At 42.1% G+C, this 24236-nt stretch overlaps 1 protein-coding gene across 1 annotated transcript in view; it reads left to right on the plus strand.

Annotated features, from left to right (window-relative positions):
• Positions 1-1316: 1316 nt before the first annotated feature.
• The window catches only part of LOC124718726 (verprolin-like), a 106291-nt gene continuing 83371 nt past the window's right edge, over positions 1317-24236 (plus strand). Inside the window, exon 1 of the mRNA XM_047244343.1 lies at positions 1317-1671. Coding sequence (XP_047100299.1) covers positions 1317-1671 — 355 coding nt within the window. The remainder of the gene's footprint in view (positions 1672-24236) is intronic.

Here is a 24236-nt window from a genome sequence, read left to right on the forward strand (position 1 = left end):
TTGTGATGTTGCTATAGGACCCATAAACACTGCATACAGTGGGCAGAGAAATTTAAACTTGCGTTCAAGCTGCGACAAGGATTGTAGCATATCTGTGAAAGTGTTATAAGAATTTAGTGCGATCTGGCGGTAAATATTTGGAAGGATCATGAACTCCACTGTTCAGAGCTTTTGTGTAGGCAAACATACACATCTCGCGGTCAATGAGTGCGTGTGTATTTCGTTTCACTAAGTAAAGAAGCGCCCATGTCTCCACGACAATAGCCAAAAAGCGGTGGTCCATATACGCAACCGTGTGGGACAAGGAAGGCAGGTGATAGATGGTGACTGTGTAGCAACTGTGCAAGTGGCCATGTTGAGATGTCTAACGCCGCTGTGGCCAGGTGCCTGAACTGTGTGGACTGTGATGTTCAGGCAAAATCTCTGAGTTGTGCTGTTGAGAGGAAGGGAGTAGTTAGGTGTGCTGCAGGTTTCTGCGGGGTCAAGGTTTTGTGTTATCTGATAGCAAGTGCTTCGAGCTATCATAACTTGAAATAGTTCCACCAATTTCTGCGAACTTCTAGCTGCTTAAGATTGGGACTCAGCCGTTTGTGGGCCAGCTACATTCTAAATCCTGACCTCATAAGGGGCAACGTCTCCTAGAAGCTGAGTTCGTAAGTAGGTCACTTCCAGTCGTCGGGTTTTTCAATGTCAGTGTTGAAGACTATACCTACGCATAAGACGGGCTGAATTTGGACCTCACAAGGAGTTGAAACACTGTCGAAACTATAAATACCTCAGACAGTACAGTGTGTTTTAGAGGCTCTTGAACTGTTGAAGACTATCGTCCTTGGGCATTCCTAGGACACTGATTTACTGAATCTGAGCCTCGCAAGAGGATAATGCTCTGGTGATCCTGAAGAGGTGCATCTCCCTTACTCAGGAAGTACACAACAGATACCACCAGGATCGTCACACATTAAGACTTTAGGGCATTTGGATGACAACATGTACTGAAACTGGACCTCATAAGGAGCTGAAGCAGTGATGGAACATTGTGGGACTCTTTATGTTCTCAGAGAGTAAAGCTGTTCACGCCTTTGGACTCGTCATTTGTAGGGTGTGGAGGTACTGAATCTGGATCTGAGAAGCTGATATGTTGACCAACCCGCAGAGACCGCGACTCCAGTAAATATTAGCTGTCCCATCATCTGTAAATCATTATACTGAATCTGGCACCGACGAGTTGATGCCCTGAAGGTCCTACAGAGGACCTGACCAGTGCTTTTTACCCTCCTCTGAGAAGTGGCCCCTCGCGCACTGGTGAGGGGACCAGCATGTTGCCCACCCCCAGTGGGACTTTGAGCCCTCCGCCCCCAGTGTCGGCGCCTCCGCCCCCGCGCCGTCCGTCGTCCCCGCGGCGTTTCTTCGCGCGCCTCTACGGCCCAGCGACGCCCGCCCCCACCCACGACGCCACCGCCGATGCCGGTGCCACCTCCGCCCCCGACGCCGCCCCCGCTCGCGTCACCAGCGCCCTGTCGCTGTCGCTGCCGCAGCAGTTCTCGCGGCCCCCGCCGCCCCCGGGCGCTTTCCTGGCGCTGCCGCCTCCACACGCCGCCTCCGTCCACGGAGTGCCGCCCCCGCTGCCGCCCCTCGACGCAGCTCACTTCCCAGCAGGCTTCTCCGCCTTCCGTAAGTACCGACAATCTACCCTCTCACAGCGTGCTAGCTCTAGAATTGCATTACCCATTTACTAGCCACCTATGAGGTCAAATATTCCACAATGTCATATGGGCTATTTTTAGGGGTAACTCAACAACTCAAAAACGTGTAATATGAATTAGTTGTTGTATGAACTCACGAACATCACGGAGAGCCCTCTTTAGAATACTGAGCACTGCTTCCCTATACAGGGTTTCCCAGACATGCTGCAACAGACTTCGCGGGCTGTAGAAGGTGTCTTGAGGAACAACTTGAGGATAGGAAACCGTGTCCAGAAACGTCATCCAACAACGCCACAGAGCGTCGAAGTTATAGGCGTCGGTGCCTGTCGCTTCGGCAGCAAACGTGACTTTGTACACTGATGGACCATAGGCGGAACGTCTTGCAATGATGTTTGTTATTGAACGATCGCGGACTGTTTGTCACGATCGCTGATGGAGAAGGTGGAGCTAGCTGCTGCATTAGACAGGCCTTCTTTACTGTGAATGGAATGCTACATTGCCGCGGTGGATGGCGGTTTCGGACACAGGTTTCCACCTTCAGTTTAGTTTTCCCCTGTATACCGAAATACAGTAGAAATTTCAGAGAGTTCCAGGATAAAAATAAACTGTAGGTGGAGGAAACCTTTGTCAGACACCGTAATCAACACAGGCAACAGGCTGGCCGCAGTGGCCGATCGGTTCTAGGCGCTTCAGTCCATAACAGCGCGACTGCTACGGTCGCAGGTTCGAGTCCTGCCTCGGGAATGGATGTGTGTGATGTCCTTAGGTTAGTTAGATTTAGTAGTTCTAAGTTCTAGGGACTGATGACCTCAGATGTCCCCATAGTGCTCAGAACCATTTGAGCAGAGGCAACAGAGCACTGCATTCGTAGAAGACAAGGCCTGTGTACGCAGCAGCTAACCCCATCTTCTCCACAGACGATTATGGCAATTAATCACGATCACTAAATAACTAACAACATTGCGAAACATTCTGCCTACGGTCCCTCAGCACACAAAGTCACGTTTGCTGTCGAAGGGGTAGCCTAGTGGCAGGCGCCGACGCATATAAAACCGACACTCTGTACGGACATTGGATGAAGTTTCTGGACACAGGTTCATATCGTCAATTTAGCCCTCGAGACGCTCTTTACAACCTCTTGAAGATTTATCGCAACATTTCTGGGACATGTTGTATACTTATTCCTTAATGAAATTTGTTATTAACAATATATCTCTTTCTAGTACTTTCAACATTGCAGCCCAGTCAGCAATCGTGATAATCTAATGTATAAGAAACTATCAGCCTTGATTACGGTAATGAAACCAACCTTTACCCAGGTTTCAGCCCGAGTAATTGAGCCTTCTTCAGAAGATAAACCTGATTCTACAATATGTCTAAGAGGGTATGGTCTAGAAATAAAATTAAAACAGCCTGAATAGGCGTAGTCACCGCATTTTTAAAATGTGACTACGACTGTTCAGGCTGTCTCAGTTTTATTTCTAGACCATGCCCTCGTAGACATATTATAGAATCAGGTTTATCTTCTGAAGAAGGCTCAATTACTTGGGCTGAAACCTAGCTAAAGGTTGGTTTCATTACCGAAATCGAGGCTGATGATTTCTTATATATCTCATTCTTTAAAAGACCCAAGTCAGTGGAATCAGTACTAGAAATAAGAATAATCTTCACAAAGATTTACAGTTACTTACTTTGGTCCAGGAAGGTATCCATTACTCATCAGCACACATTTTCAGTAACATGCCAGCAGTCACAATAAGTTTAACCACTATTAAAGTTCAGTTTAAGTGGAGCCTATTGGATTTATTGGCGGCCATCTCCTACTCCACTGATGAATTTCGAAGCAGAACCATCTGATATTTATAAGTTACTAACAATATCAAATGAGGCGAGTATTGGTGCAACCTGACATTTTTACAGATTTAGTGCAGTAATGTGGTCATTGTAAATAAATGTTGTAAAATGTATTTTTTTTATTTGATGATCCATGGCTAAAGTAGCCTAAGAATTATCATGTGCACCTTCGTGAACTGAAGATTTGAAATTTTTATGAAGTTATTTATTACCGTTTAAATGAGAATATGTTTAAGACTTATTCCACGGCCATGAGGATCATTTCACTTGCCATCTGTGGAAGGCACATTATGTAAGGCACACATGCTGTGCTACGGGACTGATCTGGATGGTAGACCGCGATCGCTTTATAGACACTTTTATTGTTTCAAGACTACTGGTTTCAGCGAACTTATGCTACCATCACCTGATTTTATGGAACCTGTTATAAAACTGCCATGTTACGTTACATGAAGTCAAAGTATAAAAGGCACTCCACACGTATACATATCTTGATAAAGACCCAGTTGGTAAAATGCAAACAGTTGACAAAATGCGCACAGTTGATAAAATTTAATCTAATCTATGCACTGATGACTCGAAGATAAGTATGGTTATTAAGAGTAAGTGTCGTTTCTGGGCCTTTTCGATGATTTAAATCAATCACTTAATGATGTCGATTAATTGTATCTAAATAATAAATTATTCGATTATTTTTCATGCCAGTGTACTGGGCAGAGAACAAGGAATCTCCGCAGAGTCCACATCATGCGAATCGCTCTAAAATTTAAAAGTATCCAATTCGTATTTTGAAAAAGTTGTATAAAATATTTTTTTAATAGTTGCATTCTACGATTTTTATGACAATCAATTAAAAATTACCTTTCATTTGCGCAAGTTTTTAAACTTACAATAAATATTTGTATTTTATTGTTATAAAATATTGTCGACTAAATAATTAATTTTTCTATTAAATGTTGTCCTTAGAACTTTACAGCGTACTGGGGAATAAGGCTACCGTAGTACCTACACGACTGTCTTTTAGAAGCGCATGCTTAATTTTCAAGTGATTCACCAGATCTGTTTTATTTCACATACATTGCATAAACATTTCCATTTACATTAACAAAAACTTTACCATTTACATAAACCTTTGTTCTCCATCCTACGCTTTGTTTATTTGGTGTCATGATTATAGGGTAGCTAGTATCTATTCACAGTAACTTGGAAAATGGGCACAAAAACAAGGCCTGACCTTTAGGCGGGCGGGGAAAAGAGGAAAAATAACAATGGCATCATCAAGAGCTACAATCTGTTCGGTAAGAGCGTGATCGGCATTACACAGATGATAAAAGCCATCGCCTTAGTTCTTCTACAACCTAACAGAGTGAACCTTTATCCTTCTTGCCTTGTCCATAAGCCATTAGTTTACTTTGAATTCTTGACTGAGATACACAAGAAGAAACATGAGTGCAGCTTACCAGTTGCTTTTTTCAAAGATGTTTGACACCGACTGCTAATCGTTGGTTCACCGAGAAAAAGGAAGATCGGATACTGAAGGAGGATAATGCCCCGAAGTACTGCAGCAGTCTTGCAGCGATTGAAAGAAGCAGAAAGATATAGGAGTTCGTTTTTTCCGCGCGCTGTTTGGGAGTGGAATGATAGAGAATTATTTCGAAGGTGGTTCGGTGAATCCTCTGCAAGGCACTTAAGTGTGATTTGCAGAGTAGCGATATAGATGTAGATGATCAAGAAATGTCACGCCAAACGCCAATTCAGAATGGAACACGCAACAGTCGTATCTCCAAACAACTTTCCTGTCGCGCGCTTCTTACGTCACGTAATTGGTATCAAAGTGGTGATATTCGAGCACTTAACGTTGTTTTCTGGGGTTTATTCATAACTCTATGCATTGGCCCGGAGGCAAAATAACGCACGCCACACAGGCCGTCTGGGCGCGCGTACTCAATGCCATCCGAGCCAATTAAGGCCAGGTCACAGTTAATTTCTACAGGGGCCCGCTTTGAAGGGGTAACATTCGTGTAGACGAATAAATAATACTCTTTCAAACACAAAATTCCCGTTATTCCTTTAAACCCATGTCGTGTAAAAGCAGATGAAAATAAATGATGAAAATAATGACGACTTTTACAAGGCACATTGGTGGAAAATTTTGAGAGTTTTTCGAACTTTTAGATGATTTTATTTTTTATTACAGAATTTGGCCATTATAGACCGCTTAGAACCTAAGACAAAGGTACAATCTTTTTCTTTTTATCTTACCAGAACTTATTCATGCCTTGGCTGATGTGCCTCTATTCATTTGACACGACCCTCCTAGGCTGTGAATTTCGTTACTGGATAGGAAATTTTTCAGTACTGATCAGTAGCTTGAAACTTTCCCTATTCTGTATGGTATTTTCTGCTGCGTTAAGTTTTCTTAAGTCCTTTGTTGTCTCTTCCAGCCATCTCGTGGTGTTTTTTTTATTTGGAAATTAAAAGTTTAAGAATTTTTAGCGTATTGCAGCCCCGTCAGCAACTACTAACAAATTGAAAAATCCGCCTCAGTTGCGAAAATTTTCTGGTCTTTACCAAAGTTTCGGCTAGATTAATTTAACCTTCTTCAGAAGTATAAAATTACTATAACATGCCAGAGTAAGGCATAGTCAACATTAATTTTTGATGTTGATTGTGCCTTACTCTGGCATGTTATAGTAATTTTATACTTCTGAAGAAGGCTAAATTAATCTAGCCGAAACCTTGGTAAAGACCAGAAAATTTTCGCAACTGAGGCGGATTTTTCAATATAATAATTAAAAGCTTTCTTCGTTGGGCTATTGTCATTCATTCTGTAAATATGACAAACGTTTAGTCTCCTCTTTCTTCTTGTGTCTATGATTGTTTCTATTTTTCTGTACACATCCTCATTTCTCCTCTTCGTCACCGAGCGAGGTGGCGCAGTGGTTAGCACACTGGACTCGCATTCGGGAGGACGACGGTTCAATCCCGTCTCCAGCCATCCTGATTTAGGTTTTCCGTGATTTCCCTAAATCGTTTCAGGCAAATGCCGGGATGGTTCCTTTGAAAGGGCACGGCCGATTTCCTTCCCAATCCTTCCCTAACCCGAGCTTGCGCTCCGTCTCTAATGACCTCGTTGTCGACGGGACGTTAACCAGTCACCACCACCACCATCTCCTCTTCGTCTAGTTGTTATCTTTGTTCTTTTGTGATCCTAAAATATTTCTGAGCATTTTCCGTTGTTTCTTTGACAGTTCTTCTTGTTCATCTCTTTTACTCAGTGTTAGGCACTCAGATCCGTAAAGTGCTTCCGGTTTAATTACTGTTGCGTAATGTTGGATTTTTTTCCTAGAATGATATTGATCTTTCTTTATATCGCTTTTTGGTGAGTTTGTTTGCTAATTCCATATTCTTCGATTTTTCCTTACTTGTGGTGTTATCTAACCCATTTGATTGTATCGGTTCTCCCAAATACTTAAACTTATCAACTCTCTTGATGTTTCTACGTTGTTTTTCTATGTATTTTTCTCTGCTGTGTGCATGTATAATGTATTCAGTTTCCTCATATGGTATTAGTAATCCGGTTTTAGCAGCAATTTCGTCGAGTGGTTCTATCATTGTCTTTGCACCTGTTTTGTCCTTAGAAATTACTGCAATATCGCCAGCAAAAGCGAGACATTTCTCCCCAACTGTTCCTCCTCCTTGTCCTAGATGGATTTCTTCCATGTTTTATGTTTTTCTCTGGCCGGCCGGTGTGGCCGAGCGGTTCAGGCGCTTCAGTCTGGATCCGCGCGACCGCTACGGTCGAACTTAAGTCCCATAGTGCTCAGAGCCATTTGAACCATTTTGTTTTTCTCTTGCAGTTCTTGATGATTTTATATTACAGTTAAAACAAAATCATTGAAGATAAAGTACATGCTTCAGTGGTATAATGGCGATGCATCTACATCTACATATATACTCCGCTAGCCACCAAGCGGTGTGTGGCGGAGGGCACAATTCGCTCCATATTTCCGCTCCTCTGTTCCATTGCGCGAGGGAAAAACGACTGTCTTAATGCCTCAGTAAGAGCTCTAATTTCCCTTGTCTTTGAATGGTGATCATTGCGCGATTTGAAAGTTGGTGGTAGTAATATATGCTCTACATCCTCGGTGAAGATCGGATTTCAGAATTTAGTGAGCAGCACCTTCCGTTTAGCGCGCCGTCTATCTGCAAGTGTGTCCCACATCAAACTTTCTATGAGATTTGTAACGCTCTTGCGATTGCTAAATGTACCAGTCACGAATCTTGCCGCTCTTCTTTGGACCTTCTCAATCTCTTGAATCAGACCCAACTGGTAAGGGTCCCATACAGACGAACAATACTCTAAGACTGGACGAACTAACGTATTGTAAGTATTTCCGTTGGTGAAGGACTGCATCACTTCACGATTCTACCAATAAACCGCAATCTAGAGTTTGCCTTACCCGTTACTTGTGTAATCTGATCATTCCATTTGAGATCATTTCGAATAGTCACACCCAGATACTTGACGGACGTTACCGCTTCCAAAGACTGGGCATTTATTTTGTACTCGTACATTAATGGGGATTTTCGCCTTGTTATACGCAGTAGTTTATACTTACTAATATTGAGAGATAACTGCCAGTCATTACACTATGCATGAAGATGATCATGTTCATGGCGGAGGTGGCGTGGTGAATGGGCCATAAGTAGCCGCTGGTAGCGAGTAAAATTGAGAGGGAGGAATGTGGAGGTAGGAAAGTTGAAGGATGGTGTGAGGAGGCGCGTCGTGACTAGGGCAGGAGAGAGAGAGACACAGCTGGACATATTTCATCGCTGGGAAATGGAAGTTCCTTGAAGTTCCGGCGAGAGAGGATGATGAGGCATGGAGGTGTCCAGCATGTGGGCTATGAATTTAGTGGTGCAGCAGGGTATCTGGATTAATGGGTACGGTATTAAGTGTTGGGAATGGGATTTAGGAAGGCGCTGCAAGAAGAAAAGGTGTAGGCAATGGATGAGTTGATATGGGATGCGAGTTGGGGAAGGTAGGATGGAGTGCGTGTCTCCCATGTCATCCTCTTCTCGTTCTTCGTTTAGTTTGACATCCCAGTTTCCGTCACTGTTCTTACGTGTCCGTACCACTGAATTTCAGCAGTCGACGCTAAGCGACACCTGAGGTGCTCTAAAGAAAGACGCCGCTAGGCAGTGGACGGCTGGAAACGAATGCTCTGGAGTGATGAACCACGATATACACGGCGGCAATCCGATGGAAGTCTTACGATTTTGCAAATTTCCGGAGAACGTTACATATTTTTAAAAATTTCGTCTATCCGATCTATCGACATTTAAAATGTATCATTATCGGTCATTTATATACCGAAAAAAGTATCGATACATCGAAGGAAAAATATCGACGTAAGGGCCTATAAAAATATCGGTTGCGCGTTGTAAATATAATGCTGGCTTTAGAGCTGTATATTTAAGTATATATTTATTATTAGATATTCTGTACATCAACAAACTAGCAGCCTGCTAATCTCTTTTTGAGCAGGAATTGAAAGGGAAAACGATGCACGTTTACACTTGGCAATAACCACTTTACTAACAATGGTATCTGCATGTAAGTGGCACAACAAAAGCTGGCCGTCATTCGGTTTCGCCATATATCGGATTTGTCCGGAACACTTCATGTCGGCTTCCCTGTTTTTCTTTTTCTTTCTTTTTTCCCGCCTACAAACGCCAGCGATCTAGCAGTTGTGGTGTAAAATTGCATTCTGAAGCTGACCGCGGCAATTTCTATTGCATGCGTCGAGCGCCGATTATGTCAGAATTACCCCTGAGACGTCTCCGCCCACAGCAATCTTGTCATTTATATTTTTGTTCATCGTTTTCGACAACTGTTATTGAAGAATGCTGCTGTGAAGAAATAGCATACTAGTTGCGTCGTTTTTTGAACGCAACTGCTGTGCTATTTCTTCACATCGGGAATATTTTTCTTCCATTCATACAGCGCCACTCCCTCCCCCCCCCCCCCCACACCGTCCGTGTTCATTCGGACTTCTTTCTGCCATCTACACTTGTTTCACAAAGAGAAAGACTGGACCTGGTAGAAAGTCAAGAAGTAGTAAGATTCCTTCACACACAGAAAGTAAAATTATTCTGCGTTACAATAAAAAAAAACAGTTTCAAATATACTGGAGGTACGAATTAAAAAACGCCTTCAGTCACAACTTTTCGTGTTTTATGAAGTGCACGATGTTGGAAACGAAACATGTAAACAGTCTAGGAAACAATTTGGTAGTACTAAGCAACGAAGCCAATGGTAATACCCTAAATCTGTTAGAACAACTGGAGATATACCTCCACAAAATTAGAAAACCAGAATCTATTTTAAATGAACACCCTGATTTCGGAAGCCACAGTTATTTCAGTAATTTTAAAGATCTATTCTAAAGTTATTTCCCGCATACGTCAATTGTTTAATATTTATATCTTTAACACTACGAATAAACTTATCTTTGACCACACCATGTATATAAGCATCTGCGAAGCGTTTACAAACATGTGTATAAAATTGTGCATCTTCAATGCAGTGACATGTAAGAAAACGATGGAGAAAACAATGTTTGCTGGTGCTAAAATCTTAAAAACGCTTTTCTTGGACTATGTGGTAAGTTTACACTGTTCATCTTTTCCGCTATTTCGCTCATATTTTCCGTGTCTGAGTTACGAAATTCATAACCTAATATCAAACCTATTCGTGACAGGAATATGCATTTCATCTCATTCAAGAGAAAAAAATAAAGCATGTATTAAGCCAAATTACACCTGATGATTGACCCACAGGGTCTGAAATGCATCGTATAGTTAATAAAACACGAAAAGTTGTGACTGAAGGGGTTTTTTAATTCATACCTCCAGTGTATCGAATACATTCACATCTGAAGCTGCGAAATATGAAAAAAATTAAAAAGTTTCAAATAATTATCGAAAATTGAGAAAAATATGTAATATAAAATAAAAATATCGGGCCTCAGTATTGCTATTTCTATATCAATATATCGTAAATAAATATAACGCCGATACGTACTTTTAGAAAATATATCGGTATATCAATATTTTGTCAAAAGACTAAGACCAGTTAGAAAAACCTCAGACAAATTCAGCAATGCTGGAATATATCAACTCACTTGCAACTCCTGTCAGGCCCACTACATAGGACAAACAAGCAGACATTTCCAAACGAGGTACACAGAGCACATGAGAGCTCTAAAAGGTGACAGCACACAAACTTTTGCAGAACATCTAATGAACAAAAACCATAACTCCACTAATATCGAAAACGATCTACGCATTCTGAGAAACAGCAACAGTCTATACCGACAACTAACAATAGAAGAAAATTACTTCATACAAAAGGCTATACTCGAAGGGAAAAATGTAATAAATGAAAACACAACACTCTGCAACAACACACTCTTTACCGCTCTGAGAGAACTGACCAAGGACACAGAACAGAAAGCACACACACGCAAAAGAACCACTTTCTCATCACACACAGAGACATAAACAATGAACAGAAGCCGTCGTAATTCGCGCTACAGTTTTTCATAGCTTTTTTCGCCACATGCGATACGCCTCTCGCGACACACGCGAACAGCAGGACGGCGTAATATTCTGGATCAGAAAAAAAGTGCAAAAGTTCTGTTTTTCTGTGTATAAAAGCAGCCACACACCATCCAACGAACATGAGTACACGAGTAGCTAAGCAACAGCTCAATACACATCAAAATAACAGGTTTCCACAACAATACCACAACCCCAAGTATATACTGCTGACATACGAAGTTCACCTTTTAGTATTTGTTTACTATTAGCCGCTCACATGGTTGCATATGACATGATGTTCGCTAAGTAAAAAGGCGGGAACAGAAAAAAAATGTCGCAAACAGCGCCAATAATTGCTTAAAACATGCTGTAACATACAACAAATAAGGTAGTATGAAAGTATCAATAGAAAGCTATATTTCGAAAGACGAATTGTAAAAATGTAACATTGTTTTACTGTGTTTGTACAACCATGCCATTTTGTGCATGTTTTACAAGGAGACGGCACGACCGTGGGGTCGGGGATTTGTCCGAAATTTTTTGTGGTGAAAGAGGACCCCTACCACCTCACGTGGTTAAAGTATTAGGACGCACTACCCGGAAAATCCCGGGAAAAATCGATCTTAAGTTTCTTAGGTGCCTTATGAGTATAAAATGTTAGTCCATTGCCGACCCGCCGTTTGGCCTACATGGTTAGCGCTCGGTCCCTTACGCCAGAGGTCTTGGGTTCGATTCCTCCTCCGGCACTTTTTTTTTTCTTCTGTTGCTTGCAAAATTGCAGCGCATTGTTACAGAAGAATCGTGAAATTAATTCCCGGGAAGATTGTATAAAAATTCATTCTGTAATCCACCGTCAATTATCGTCACCAATATTCCGAGACACGATTCAATATGCCTGGTTTGCCTCAAAATTATCAGAAATTCAAAACATTTTCGTAAATGTTAATGGGGCATGTTTTTGTACAGATTTATTGCAAACGTCCTTGATTGAAAAATATCCGCCTTTATATGTTGCGCAAGATGTCGAAAAAATTATTGCTTTGTTTGTTTTTGCGATAATTACCACTGCAGTTCTTGTTTATAATTATTATATGTATAAAAACTAAATGTTTCCCAATCGACTTTGTTATTCTGATTAAAAGCCCAGTGTTTCCTCTCATATAATTTACAATTTAAAATGGAAAAACCACCGCCATGCATTGTGTTGTTGAACAAAAAGAAAATAATTTTTATTCAGTAATGTAACTAATTTGTTAAAGATAATGTAAGTTTGCAAAACTTTCTGAATAATTGGTGGAATAACAAAAGAAAATGAAAGAGATGAAAAAAAAGTGCCAGGGGAAGAATCGAACCCGATACCTCTGGCGTAAGACTCCGAGGCCTAAACATCTACTGCAGACGGCGGCTCGGCAATGGACTAACATTTTATATTCATAAGGCACCTAAGAAACTTTGGATCGATTTTTCCCGGGATTTTCCGAGTAGTGCGTCCTAATACTTTAACCACGTGAGGTGTTAGGGGTCATCTTTCACCACACAAAATTTCGGACAAATCCTCGACCCCACGGTCGTGCCGTCTTCTTGTTAGATTAATTAACTCCACCAATGATGGTGATATTTGTCGCGAAACTAGTTTGGGATGATAAAGAAATAAACGAATAGCAAGGTGTTTTGCATCAAGGCGGACTCAACTTCTGACATTACTGTTTTCTGAACATCCCTAAACGTTACATGCGATCATGTGTAGGGCCAACATTAAAGTAGCGACGATACGGTGTTATGCTGTGGTGGTGTGTTTCGTGGTTAGGTTGCGGTCGCCTTTGTCCCGTCACAAGACGTCACTTGCTCGCCCCACATTAAAAGCCGCTCCATGGCGCGGCTTACATGGTTGGGCAGGGCGGTGGCGGCTGTCTGCGCCGCGTGCATCGCGACGCGGGACAGGCGCCGCCGAGCGAACCTTTGCAGAACAGCCAGCAGTACCAGCAGTCTGGATTCGGGCTGCGGGCGAGAATCTACCAGTGCCACAACTCAGTAGCGGAAGCGGTCGTTGGATTTAACTGCACGACGTGGCTGCCGTGGTGGACTCTGTGACCAAAATGGTACTGAAATAGAGGATGACAGACTAGAGGCCGAAATACTAAATGTCTTTTTCAAAAGCTGTTTCACAGAGGAAGACTGGGCTGTAGTTCCCTCTCTAGATTGGTAGATATCGAAATATATGACAGTGGGATAGAAAAACAATTAAAATCGCTCAAAAGAGGAAAGGCCGCTGGACCTGATGGGATACCAGTTCAATTTTACACAGAGTATGCAAAGGAACTTGCCCCCCTTCTTGCAGCGGTGTACCGTATGTCTCTAGAAGAGCGTAGCGTTCCTAAAGATTGGAGAAGGGCACAGGTCATCCCCGTTTTCAAGAAGGGACATCAAACAGATGTGCAGGACTATAGACCTATATCTCTAAGGCCGGTATTACACTATCAAATTTCTTTGTCCAATATCTTTGTCAAAGATATTTGATGGTGTAATAGGGACTTTGTCAAATGTCGTCCAATATTTGATCAAATCTAGGGCCTCGCTGTAGATTTGATCAAAGAAATCGCTTGTCTTCTGTTCACACTTCACTGCATTGTGACATGTTACCACATGGAGCGCTAGCATCGCTGTAGCGTTCTGTCGTCTGTAGTGTTTTTATAAACATTGCCGGTAAATACAATTGGTGTGTGCCGACAACTACAAAATTAATAGAGATGTATGAAGCTGATGAGGCGCTTTACTACGTGAGGCACCCTGAATACAAAAATAGATTAAGATGATTGGAGACTTGACCTGACCTAACCTAACCTAACATAACACTCTCCTGTAGCAAGGAATCGGAGTGTTACAGTGAGCCTGTCTTCTGAAGATGTAGCAGTTCTTAAGTGAATATTGTGCTTTGTGATATGAGCATACACTTCATTGAGCACATACAGAAATGTATGCTCATCCATTCTTAAGTAATTGATGTACGACTTGACGTCATCCACTGTAAGCTCACGTAACAAGTTTTGTTGAATGCTTTTATCGTGTCGTCGTAAAACCCACGGCTTCACCCAGATTAGATTAGTTTTTCATTCCATAGATCCGTGCTGAGGAGAGCCTCGCGGATGTAGAAGAAGTCAATTTTTTAAAGCTGAAATAACAATACTAATAGTATGAATAAATACATCATCTGTTTCTATTAAAAATTTTGTCAATGGAGTAGAATGAGTTGGCCACTAGTAAGTCTTTCAGGCTCCTTTTGAACTGATCTTTATTTGTAACTAAATTTTTTATGTTTGCTGGCAAATTATTGAAGATGAGTGTTCCTGAGTAGTGGACCCATTTTTGAACTAAAGTAAGTGTTTTTAAGTCCTTGTTGAGATCATTTTTGTTCCTGGTATTGTATGTATGAACTGAGTTGTTTATTGGAAAAAGAGATATATTATTTAGGATAAATTTCGTTAAGGAGTAAATATACTGAGAGGCAGTAGTTAGTCTACCCAGTTCTTTGAAGAGGTTTCTGCAGGACGCCCGCGAATTTACTCCACAAATAATACGTATTACACGCTTTTGGACTCTGAAAACTTTTGTTTGACTTGAAGATTTACCCCAAAATATTATCCCATATGACATTATGGAATGAAAGTAGGCAAAGTATGCAAGCTTTTTCATTTTTATGTTGCCTATGTCTGCTATTAACACTCGAATTGCAAATACGGATTTGTTAAGGCGTTTCTGCAGTTCTGTGGTGTGCTCCTCCCAACTGAATTTACTATCAAGTTGTAATCCCAGGAATTTAAGACTGTCGACCTCGTATGTATGGTTCCTTTTTTTTCCTCCACTTCTTTTCCGCATGTGCACACAATGCAATTGCGGTACGTGCAACTACTGCGGTTAATAACAAGTTGTTGTCAGCCATCTTGAACTTTGACGAAAAATTTGATGACAGTGTAATACCCCTTCTAGCGCTACGTCAAAGATCTTTGTCAAATATATTTGACGGAATATTTGATCACATCTTTGATCAAATCTTTGACAAAGAAATTTGATAGTGTAATACCGGCCGTAGGTCAATCAGTTGAAGAATTTTGGAACACTTATTATGTTCGAGCATAATGACTTTTGTGGAGACTAGAAATCTACTCTGTAGGAATCAGCATGGGTTTCGAAAAAGACGATCGTGTGAAACCCAGCTCGCGCTATTCGTCGATGAGACTCAGGGCCATAGACACGGGTTCCCAGGTAGATGCCGTGTTTCTTGACTTCCGCAAGACGTTCGATACAGTTCCCCGCAGTCGTTTAATGAACAAAGCAAGAGCATATGGACTATCAGACCAATTATGTGATTGGATTGAAGAATTCCTAGATAACAGAACGCAGCATGTCATTCTCAATGGAGAGCCGAAGTAATAGTAATTTCAGGTATTCCGCAGGGGAGTGTCGTAGCACCGTTGCTATTCACAGTATACATAAATTACCTAGTGGATAACATCGGAAGTTCACTGAGGCTTTTTGCGGATGATGCTGTGATATATCGAGAGGTTGTAACAATGGAAAATTGTACTGAAATGCACAAGGATCTGCAACGAATTGACGCATGGTGCAGGGAATGGCAATTGAACCTCAATGTAGACAAGTGTAATGCGCTGCGAATACATAGAAAGAAAGACCTCTTATCATTTAGCTACAATATAGCAGGTCAGCAACTGAAAGCAGTTAATTCCATAAATTATCTGGGAGTACGCATTAGGAGTGATTTAAAATGGAATGATCATATCAAGTTGATTGTCGGTAAAGCAGATGCCAGACTGAGATTTATTGGAAGAATCCTAAGGAAATGCAATCCGAAAACAAAGGAAGTAGGTTACAGTACACTTGTTCGCCAACTGCTTGAATATTGCTCACCAGTGTGTGATCCGTACCAGATAGGGTTGATAGAAGAGATAGAGAAGATTCAACGGTGAGCAGAGCGCTTCGTTACAGGATCATTTAGTAATCGCGAAAGCGTTACGGAGATGATAGATAAACTCCAGTGGAAGACTTTGCAGAAGAGACGCTCAATAGCTCGGTACGGGCTTTTCTCGAAGTTTCGAGAACATACTTTCACCGAGGAGTCAAGCAGTATACTGCTCCCTCCTACGTATATCTCGCGAAGAGACCATGAGGATAAAATCAGAGAGATTAGAGCCCACACAGAGGCATAACGACAATCTTTCTTTCCACGAACAATACGAGACTGAAATAGAAGGGAGAACCGATAGAGGTACACAAAGTACCTTCCGCCACACACCGTCAGGTGGCTTGTGGAGTATGGATGTAGATGTAGACGGCAATAACGAGGAAGAGGGTGTTGGCCCGAGATCTGCAATGCCGCGAGAATGGGCGCGATTTGCTTCAGGGTTATCTGGCTCACTGTTATATGGCTCTGAGCACTATGGGACTAAACATCTGTGGTCATCAGTCCCCTAGAACTTAGAACTACTTAAACCTAACTAACCTAAGGACATCACACACATCCATGCCCGAGGCAGGATTCGAACCTGCAACCGTAGCAGTCGCGCGGTTCCGGACTGAGCGCCTAGAACCGCTAGACCACCGCGGCCGGCACTGTTATATGGAGAGAGCGGAACTGCCTGTGTGTTACTAGACAGGCCTGTTCTCTTGTGCTTGAGGTCTGCAAGTGCCATTAAGTTGTGTGCGCTGCTGTGTGCACTGAGTGAATTGGTCGGATGGCTTATTGGTTGATTTGGGGGAGGTTGGTTGGTTTGAGGGATAAAGGGACCAAACTAAAGGGTCGTCAGTCCCTTTTTTGGGAGGGGAACCAAAGAGCGAGGTCCTCGGTCCCATCGGATTATGGAAGGATGATGATAATGAGGTCGGTAACTCCGAGGAGCGTAGGGGACGATGCGGGGAACCCGCACCCGCCGTATTCGGCAAGGTCCTAGCGGAGGTGGTTTGCATTACCTTCCTCCGACCGTAATGGGGATGAATGATGATGAAGACGACACAACAACACCCAGTCATTTCGAAGCAGGAAAAATCCCTGACCCCGCGGGGAATCGAACCCGGGACCCCGTACGCGGGAAGCGAGATTGAGGAAGGAAGTCGGCCGCACCCGTTCAAAGGAACCATCCTGGCATTTGCTTGAAGCGATTGTAGGGAAATCACGGAAAGTCTAAATCATGACGGCCGGACGCGCGTTCGAACCGTCGTCCTTCCGAATGCGACTCCAGTGAGCTAACCACTGCGCCACCTCGCTCGGTACTGAGTGAATTCTGCCTGATGAGCACACATTATAAAACCGGCACTTGCCTTCTAACTGTGCTTCATATCTGTCAATCCTCTTCAGATACATATTCTTTTGGCCACTGGATTTGATGTCATTTAATTTTTTGTTATGTTCTATGCAATCAACCGGCTCCTTATTTAACTGTCATGTGGATTCTATTTTTATTATAAAGATTCTCTTAAAGATTTGAAGTTGAATTTGCTGCCTGTGCAATGGTTCGGTGTGCAACTTTCAATATACGTGTATTTTAAATCAATTTTTTTTATTACGAAGCACCACCGATACTTCATGTGTTTTCACTGTAGTGAAATTTCACACCGTTACGTGAGCATTTTGGTGTTGAGCAAATTCTTTTCGTTGAGGAAGTATAAAGCTGATTTGTTTGGATAGTATGTAACAGGTTTGGTCTCGAAAAAGTAATAGTCTTTTAAATTGTGCTGTTTTTGTGAGAAAATAAATATTCAGAACTTGTTTAGATAAAATAAAAATTATTTTAGTAATGAGCAAGAACCACTCGCAGCTCAACCTGGTCCTACCACTCCCTCTAGCGGCATACGCTTATTACGCTTAAGAAAACGTTAAATAAGGACATGAAAACATCTTACAGCATTCTGTACCGTCTACAGTAGAGGAACCGTTCGGAGACGATCACTGATAGGATCAGCATGACAATGCAGCATCTGTGACGCAATGGTTTGTGTACAATGACATTCCCGAAAGGAACTGGCTTGCGCAAGGGCCCGACCTGTACCGATGGAACACCTTTGTGGTGAGTCAGAGCGCTTACTTCAATCCAGACCTCAGAGTCTAACTTCACTGCCTTCTCTTGTTTCGGCTCTTCAGGAAGAATGGACGGCCACTCCTCCACAGGCACTCAGGCACCTCACTGACTGTGTCCCCAGTTGAGTTCAAGCCGTCATATAGGCGAAGGGTAGACACACACGATATTAATGTTCACTAATACACAGGGTGAGTCACTATTGCCATCTAGAGTAACACCGAAAGTATGATAGGAGCTGAAAAGTTTGTGAGAGACATGTTGCATGGGATAACGGGGGCCATAATATGACGTTGGTTTTTTGCTGCTAGGTGGGGTCGGGTCGGAGATATGAAGGTCAACTTCGTTTTGTTTTTTAAATGGAATGCTATAATTTGGTACTTATTTTCTGATAGTGGCTATCGAGACGAATCCAGTGATGTGTAACAGTAAGATGTTTGAATGTCAACTAGGGTAACAAAGCTGGTATGAACGTCCATTTACAGAAGGTGTCCGAAGTGATGACCATTGGTGTCAGTGTAGTGCCGCAATCTTCTTATTATGGTTTGAGTGGTTCTTATTATCAAGGTTTGAGTTGTGTTCCTTATCACTTCGGCACTTATGGAAGCACATGCTCTGACAATTCTCTCTCGTATATCGTGCAACTAGTAAATATTAGCCGAATACAGCGTATCCATCTAACGTGCCATTGACACGTAAACACCATTAGACGGTTTCGCAATACAACACTAATATGTGTATGATAAATTGAGAACAGATATTTAACGCATCGGATACATACCCGGCAAAGGAAAGTTACTAACGAGGAAACGGAAATTGATACTCTTGGCACTGTGGTTCGAGATCCTAGTGTTAGTTCGCGTCAAATCGCAAGGGAGGAGGAGGAGATTAGTGTTTAACGTCCCGTCGACAACGAGGTCATTAGAGACGGAGCGCAAGCTCGTGTAAGGGAAGGATGGGGAAGGAAATCGGCCGTGCCCTTTCAAAGGAACCATCCCGGCATTTGCCTGAAGTGATTTAGGGAAATCACGGAAAACCTAAATCAGGATGGCCGGAGACAGGATTGAACCGTCGTCCTCCAGAATGCGAGTCCAGTGTGCTAACCACTGCGCCACCTCGCTCGGTATCGCAAGGGAATCTGGCATGGGCCAGAGTAGTGTTGTTCGTGTTCTGCATCGCCATAAATATCATCCTTACCATATCAGTCTCCACCAAGAATTAACTGGTTCGGATTGTATGCATCGCATTGAATTGTGCAGATGGGCTCAACTTCAGATTCAGAGGAATGACACGATTATTAATTTGATTTTATTTACTGAAGAGACTACATTCACGATCCATGGAAATGTTAATTTCTATAATTTGGCGTTACTGGGCAACTAATGTCCATGTTGGCTGCGGCAAGTTGCACACCAAAAACTGTCGTCGGTGAATGTATGGTCTGGGATTCTGGAGGACAGAATTATAGGCCCCTACTTCATCGAAGGAAATCTTAATGGTAGAAAGTACACCACATTCCTGCAAGAAACATTAGGTCTGTTATTGGAAGAAATACCTTCAGGAACAAGGAACAGAATGTGGTATCAAAACGATGGGTGTCTGGCACAATTTTTCGTTGATGGCTAGAAATGAGTTGCAGAGACAATTCCCAAATCGTTGGATTGGACGCGGAGGAGATGTGTCGTGGCCGGTTCGTTCGCCAGACTTGACGCCTCTGGATTTTTTCTTGTGGGGATTCGTAAAAGACGATGTTTATAAAGACGTGCCAACTACACCTGTAGATATACGAGAGAGAATTGACAGAGAATGTGCTTCGATAAGGAATACCACTCAATACATGATAAGAAGATTGCAGCACTTCATTGAAACCAATGGTCATCATTTCGAGCACCTTCTGTAAATGGAACTTCATGCCGCCTTTATGACCTTACTCGACCTTCAAAAACCTTACTGTTACACATCATTGGATTTGTCTCGATAGCCGCTATCAGAAAATAAGTACCAAACTATAACGTCCCATTAAAAAAAAAAAAAAAAAAAAAAAAAAAAAAAAAAAAACGAAGTTGACCTTCATATCTCTGAAGCGACCCCACATAGCAGTAGACAACCAACGTCATATTATGGCTCCCGTTGTCCCATACAACTTTTGTCCCACAAACTTTTCAGCTCCTGTCATACTTTCAGAGTTAGTCTTGGTGCAATAGTTAGTGACTCACCCCTTATATCTGGATATTTTTGGTCAGTAGGGTATTCAGGTAAATGGTTAAAATGGCTCTGAGCACTATGGGACTTAACATCTGAGGTCAGCAGTCCCCTAGAACTTAGAACTACTTAAACCTAACCAACCTAAGGACATCACTCACATGCATGGTCGAGGCAGGATTCGAACTTGCGACCGTAGCGGTCGCGCGGTTCCGGCCTAAAGCGCCTAGAACCGTTCGGCCACAGCTGCCGGCTATTCATTTAAATAAGCACGCACAAAATAATTACGTCTTTTACGATTATAAGGCCTAGTTTTAATTTTAAAATTTTGTGGTGCAGATTCGTATACTGCAACCTGAATAGGCTGTGCGTAAATGCTGCCCTGCGCAAGAAGAATAAGGAATCAGACAAGTTAAAGATGGAGACAACGTTCGAAACCCATTGCGTGATTCGCTAAAATACACACACTTTATGGCTTGAAGCATTTTTTTGTCGTTTTATAAAATTCCTGTTCATTTAGATCACGTAAGGTTTCGCTGCCAAGTGTCCAACGTCAAGTGAGACTAGTTCACTCTCGTGGCTATCGTTAACCACGGTGGATAGTGCTGTGTAGTGTGAGTATATTATTGGCCTCTGCGGTGTTTACGTCTGGTTTATATGGCGAAATAAAGGTGTGACGTATTTTCTTCGGCCGTGTACACATCGTATTTTTAGACTCGCTTGCTGTCCGAGAAACGATTCAGTTACGTGTGATTGCAATAGCCACCGCTGCCAGTGGAAGAACAGTCTGCAAAGGACGCTAACTTCTAGAAAATTAGGAATTTGTTCTGCGACCAAAGTTTAGTTATAACTCATGTTTATTTGCCACTGAAGTCATTTACAAATACACATGCACTTTGTGAGAAAAATATGATGAGGAACAATACGCCATTACGACTACAATATAATTAGTATTCAAGATCATCTTTGCGGCATATTTTAAATACTTGTAATGAATAAAATGTCCTTTGTCCAACACAATTTCGTGTGCTGTTCCTGAATGCACTATCACTTGTGCTATCAACATATTAAATATTTGGAAACGCAGCGTTTAGCAACTGTCTAGTTTTTTCTTAAGTCTGACACCTGATTTGTATATAGTATAAAAAATCAAATCCGTACATATTACAAAAATATATGTATATGTGTATGTTCGACATCTTCCCCTAACTAATGGATAGCTTAAACCAAACTTGGTGCACATATCACTTACTGTCTACAAAGAAACAGTGTACCTAAAATGCAGGTGGAAGTGAAACAGAAGCGTAGCGCACGAACCAGAAATACCCAGATTTTATTCATCGAGTATTCGAGAGTGAGAGCACGTAGCGTCTTTGCTACAAACTTGACACATAATTTAAAACCTTTGCGAGTCTTTATCGTCGACACTCTTCACAAAATGATGAAAGGAAAAACAGATTTATAGCTTTCTATATTTTCCCTGTTCATACAGTAAAAGCTCAGCATCAAGCATGGCATTTTAATTTATTACTTCTTCACTGTTAAGTTTATTAGCGACGTATTTTGCGCAGCTGGAAAATAGTACCACTATACGACACATAGTTAAGGAGACATGACGTCATAAACATTGGGTTGCGTGAAAACGAAACTGCATTACGAAATTAGCTAGAGATATAGTTGACATATTTGTAGAAAGATGTGTGGAGGACATATTAAATGTAGGTGAAATATTTGTGACATGTGCGCACACAGTTGATGCTGCAGGTAAAAAGCTCTTCCTAAATCCCTGGATCGATTTCAGCCAAACTTGCCGCACATGTTACTTTACTATCTGCAAAGAAACGCTGTGGGAGTAACAACCAAAAACGTTCTACTCGGTTAAGTATGATGAACTGAGAGGTTTTGGGGGAGGAGCAGACAGACAGAGAGAGAGAGAGAGAGAGAGAGAGAGAGATATGAGCATAGATAGGGGTTGAGAGAAAGAGAGAGAGAGAGAGAGAGAGAGAGAGAGGAGGAAATAGACAGCAGAAAGGGGGTGTCGAAGAGAAATAGGAGGGGCGGAGGAGGAGATAATGGACAAGCGGAAGGAGATCGCCAGAGAGAGGGGGGAGGAGGGGATGAACAGCGGTAAGAGGAGATGGACTAATACTGGGCTGGAATAAATACACACCCAGGCAACGCCATCTATTCAACTAGTAGATAAACAAAAAATTCTAACTCATTCTAGAAGGTATACGTCTGTAATTCTCTTGTCTGAACTGTTTATCGTTCACGTTTTAGTTCCGTATAATGCTATACTCCAGAGGAACACAGAACATACTTACTTTTCACCTAAATTTATATTCGAATGTTGGGAAATTTCTCTTTTTGAGAAACGCTGTTTTTACAATTGCCAGTCTTCACTTCATTGTGATCCGTATTTCGGCCGTCGTCAGTTGTTTTGCTGCCAAAATAGCACAACTACTAGACTACTTGATTTAGACTGTTTCATTTACTTCGACCACATTCTAAGCAGGGACTTCAGAAAGTTACCTGTGTGGTCCCATGCTAATACCTCTGCGCAGTACAAGTGCTGTGTTGTGCGAAGAGATGTTCGAGGTATTCCTTGGACACAGTTCTGCTGTGATGCGAGTGAAATGGTGCGACTGGAAAAGTACTCCAAAACTGAAACATGTGTGACAGCACAATTCTTGTGCCCAAAAGTTTAACTTGCACACAGGTTTACTGTGAAATTCTGGCAGTATATGCACCAAACGCAGTATCATCTCCAGGCTGTAGTTAAATGGTGGCAATAGTTTTACACACAGACGTGGCTCATGCTGACCGGGAAGGAAGGCCATGACATTGGCCACAGCCACCAATGTCCAAGCAGTCACGGAACTGATTCACAGCAGTCAGAGATTTTCTGTTGATGACGTTAATGCAGCGGTTCTCGAATGGATTCGTGAAAAGGAGCTAATTACCATCGCCACAGAACTGAGTGATTTGCAGAACGTTGCGACCAATATTTACACAGACTTGCTGACTATACCGTGGTTGGTAGTTGCACAGACAGCCAAACATGTGTGGGAAGAGAGGTAGTGGTGGGGGTTATGGCCGGCGCTGTAGGGGAAATGCTAAGCACTGGAGGGGAAGTGCCGTGCCAGACTGAACCCTATGCTTACATTTTCCGTAAATATTAAGTGGAGTCCCCCATGACCAAACGTGTGTGGTGACTATTCAAAAAGATGTCACCTCTGCTTTGGTTAGTATCTAAAAGGAAAATGCAGGAATTTATTTTTGCTCGGGTTGTTAACCATTTGTATCCTCTAGAGAAGTGTCACGAGTGGCGAATTTTTAGTAAAACCTATACATTTCTCTTGTTAGCATGTTAAAACTTGCTTCTTTTGCCAAAACGCAGCGGAGTTTAAACAGTCGCACCCCACTAACATGTTGTACAGACGCAATAGCGAGGGAATTCTGAAATAGTGGTTTATTAATTAGGGAAATTAGATAAATTATGGTCAGTAACTTATGAAAAAGCACTTCATCAGTGCAAAATAAACATGTAATGTCTTTACTTACGTTGTTCCAAAACCCGTAACAGTCCTCGTTTCACCAGCCATCGATGGCCCTTAAAAATTAACTTGTTTCAGTAAAAAAGTCTGCAGTTAGTGGAATAACACGGTAGATAACGAAGTTCTGCATAGTAACCACATGGCAAAATACTGTCCTCTTTGCGAGATATAATTTGTCAAAATCTCATTTCAGTATCTCAAACCGTTTATTAAATATGAGGAATGTT

This window comes from Schistocerca piceifrons, chromosome 10 (assembly GCF_021461385.2).
Source record: "Schistocerca piceifrons isolate TAMUIC-IGC-003096 chromosome 10, iqSchPice1.1, whole genome shotgun sequence".
Lineage (NCBI taxonomy): Eukaryota > Metazoa > Arthropoda > Insecta > Orthoptera > Acrididae > Schistocerca > Schistocerca piceifrons.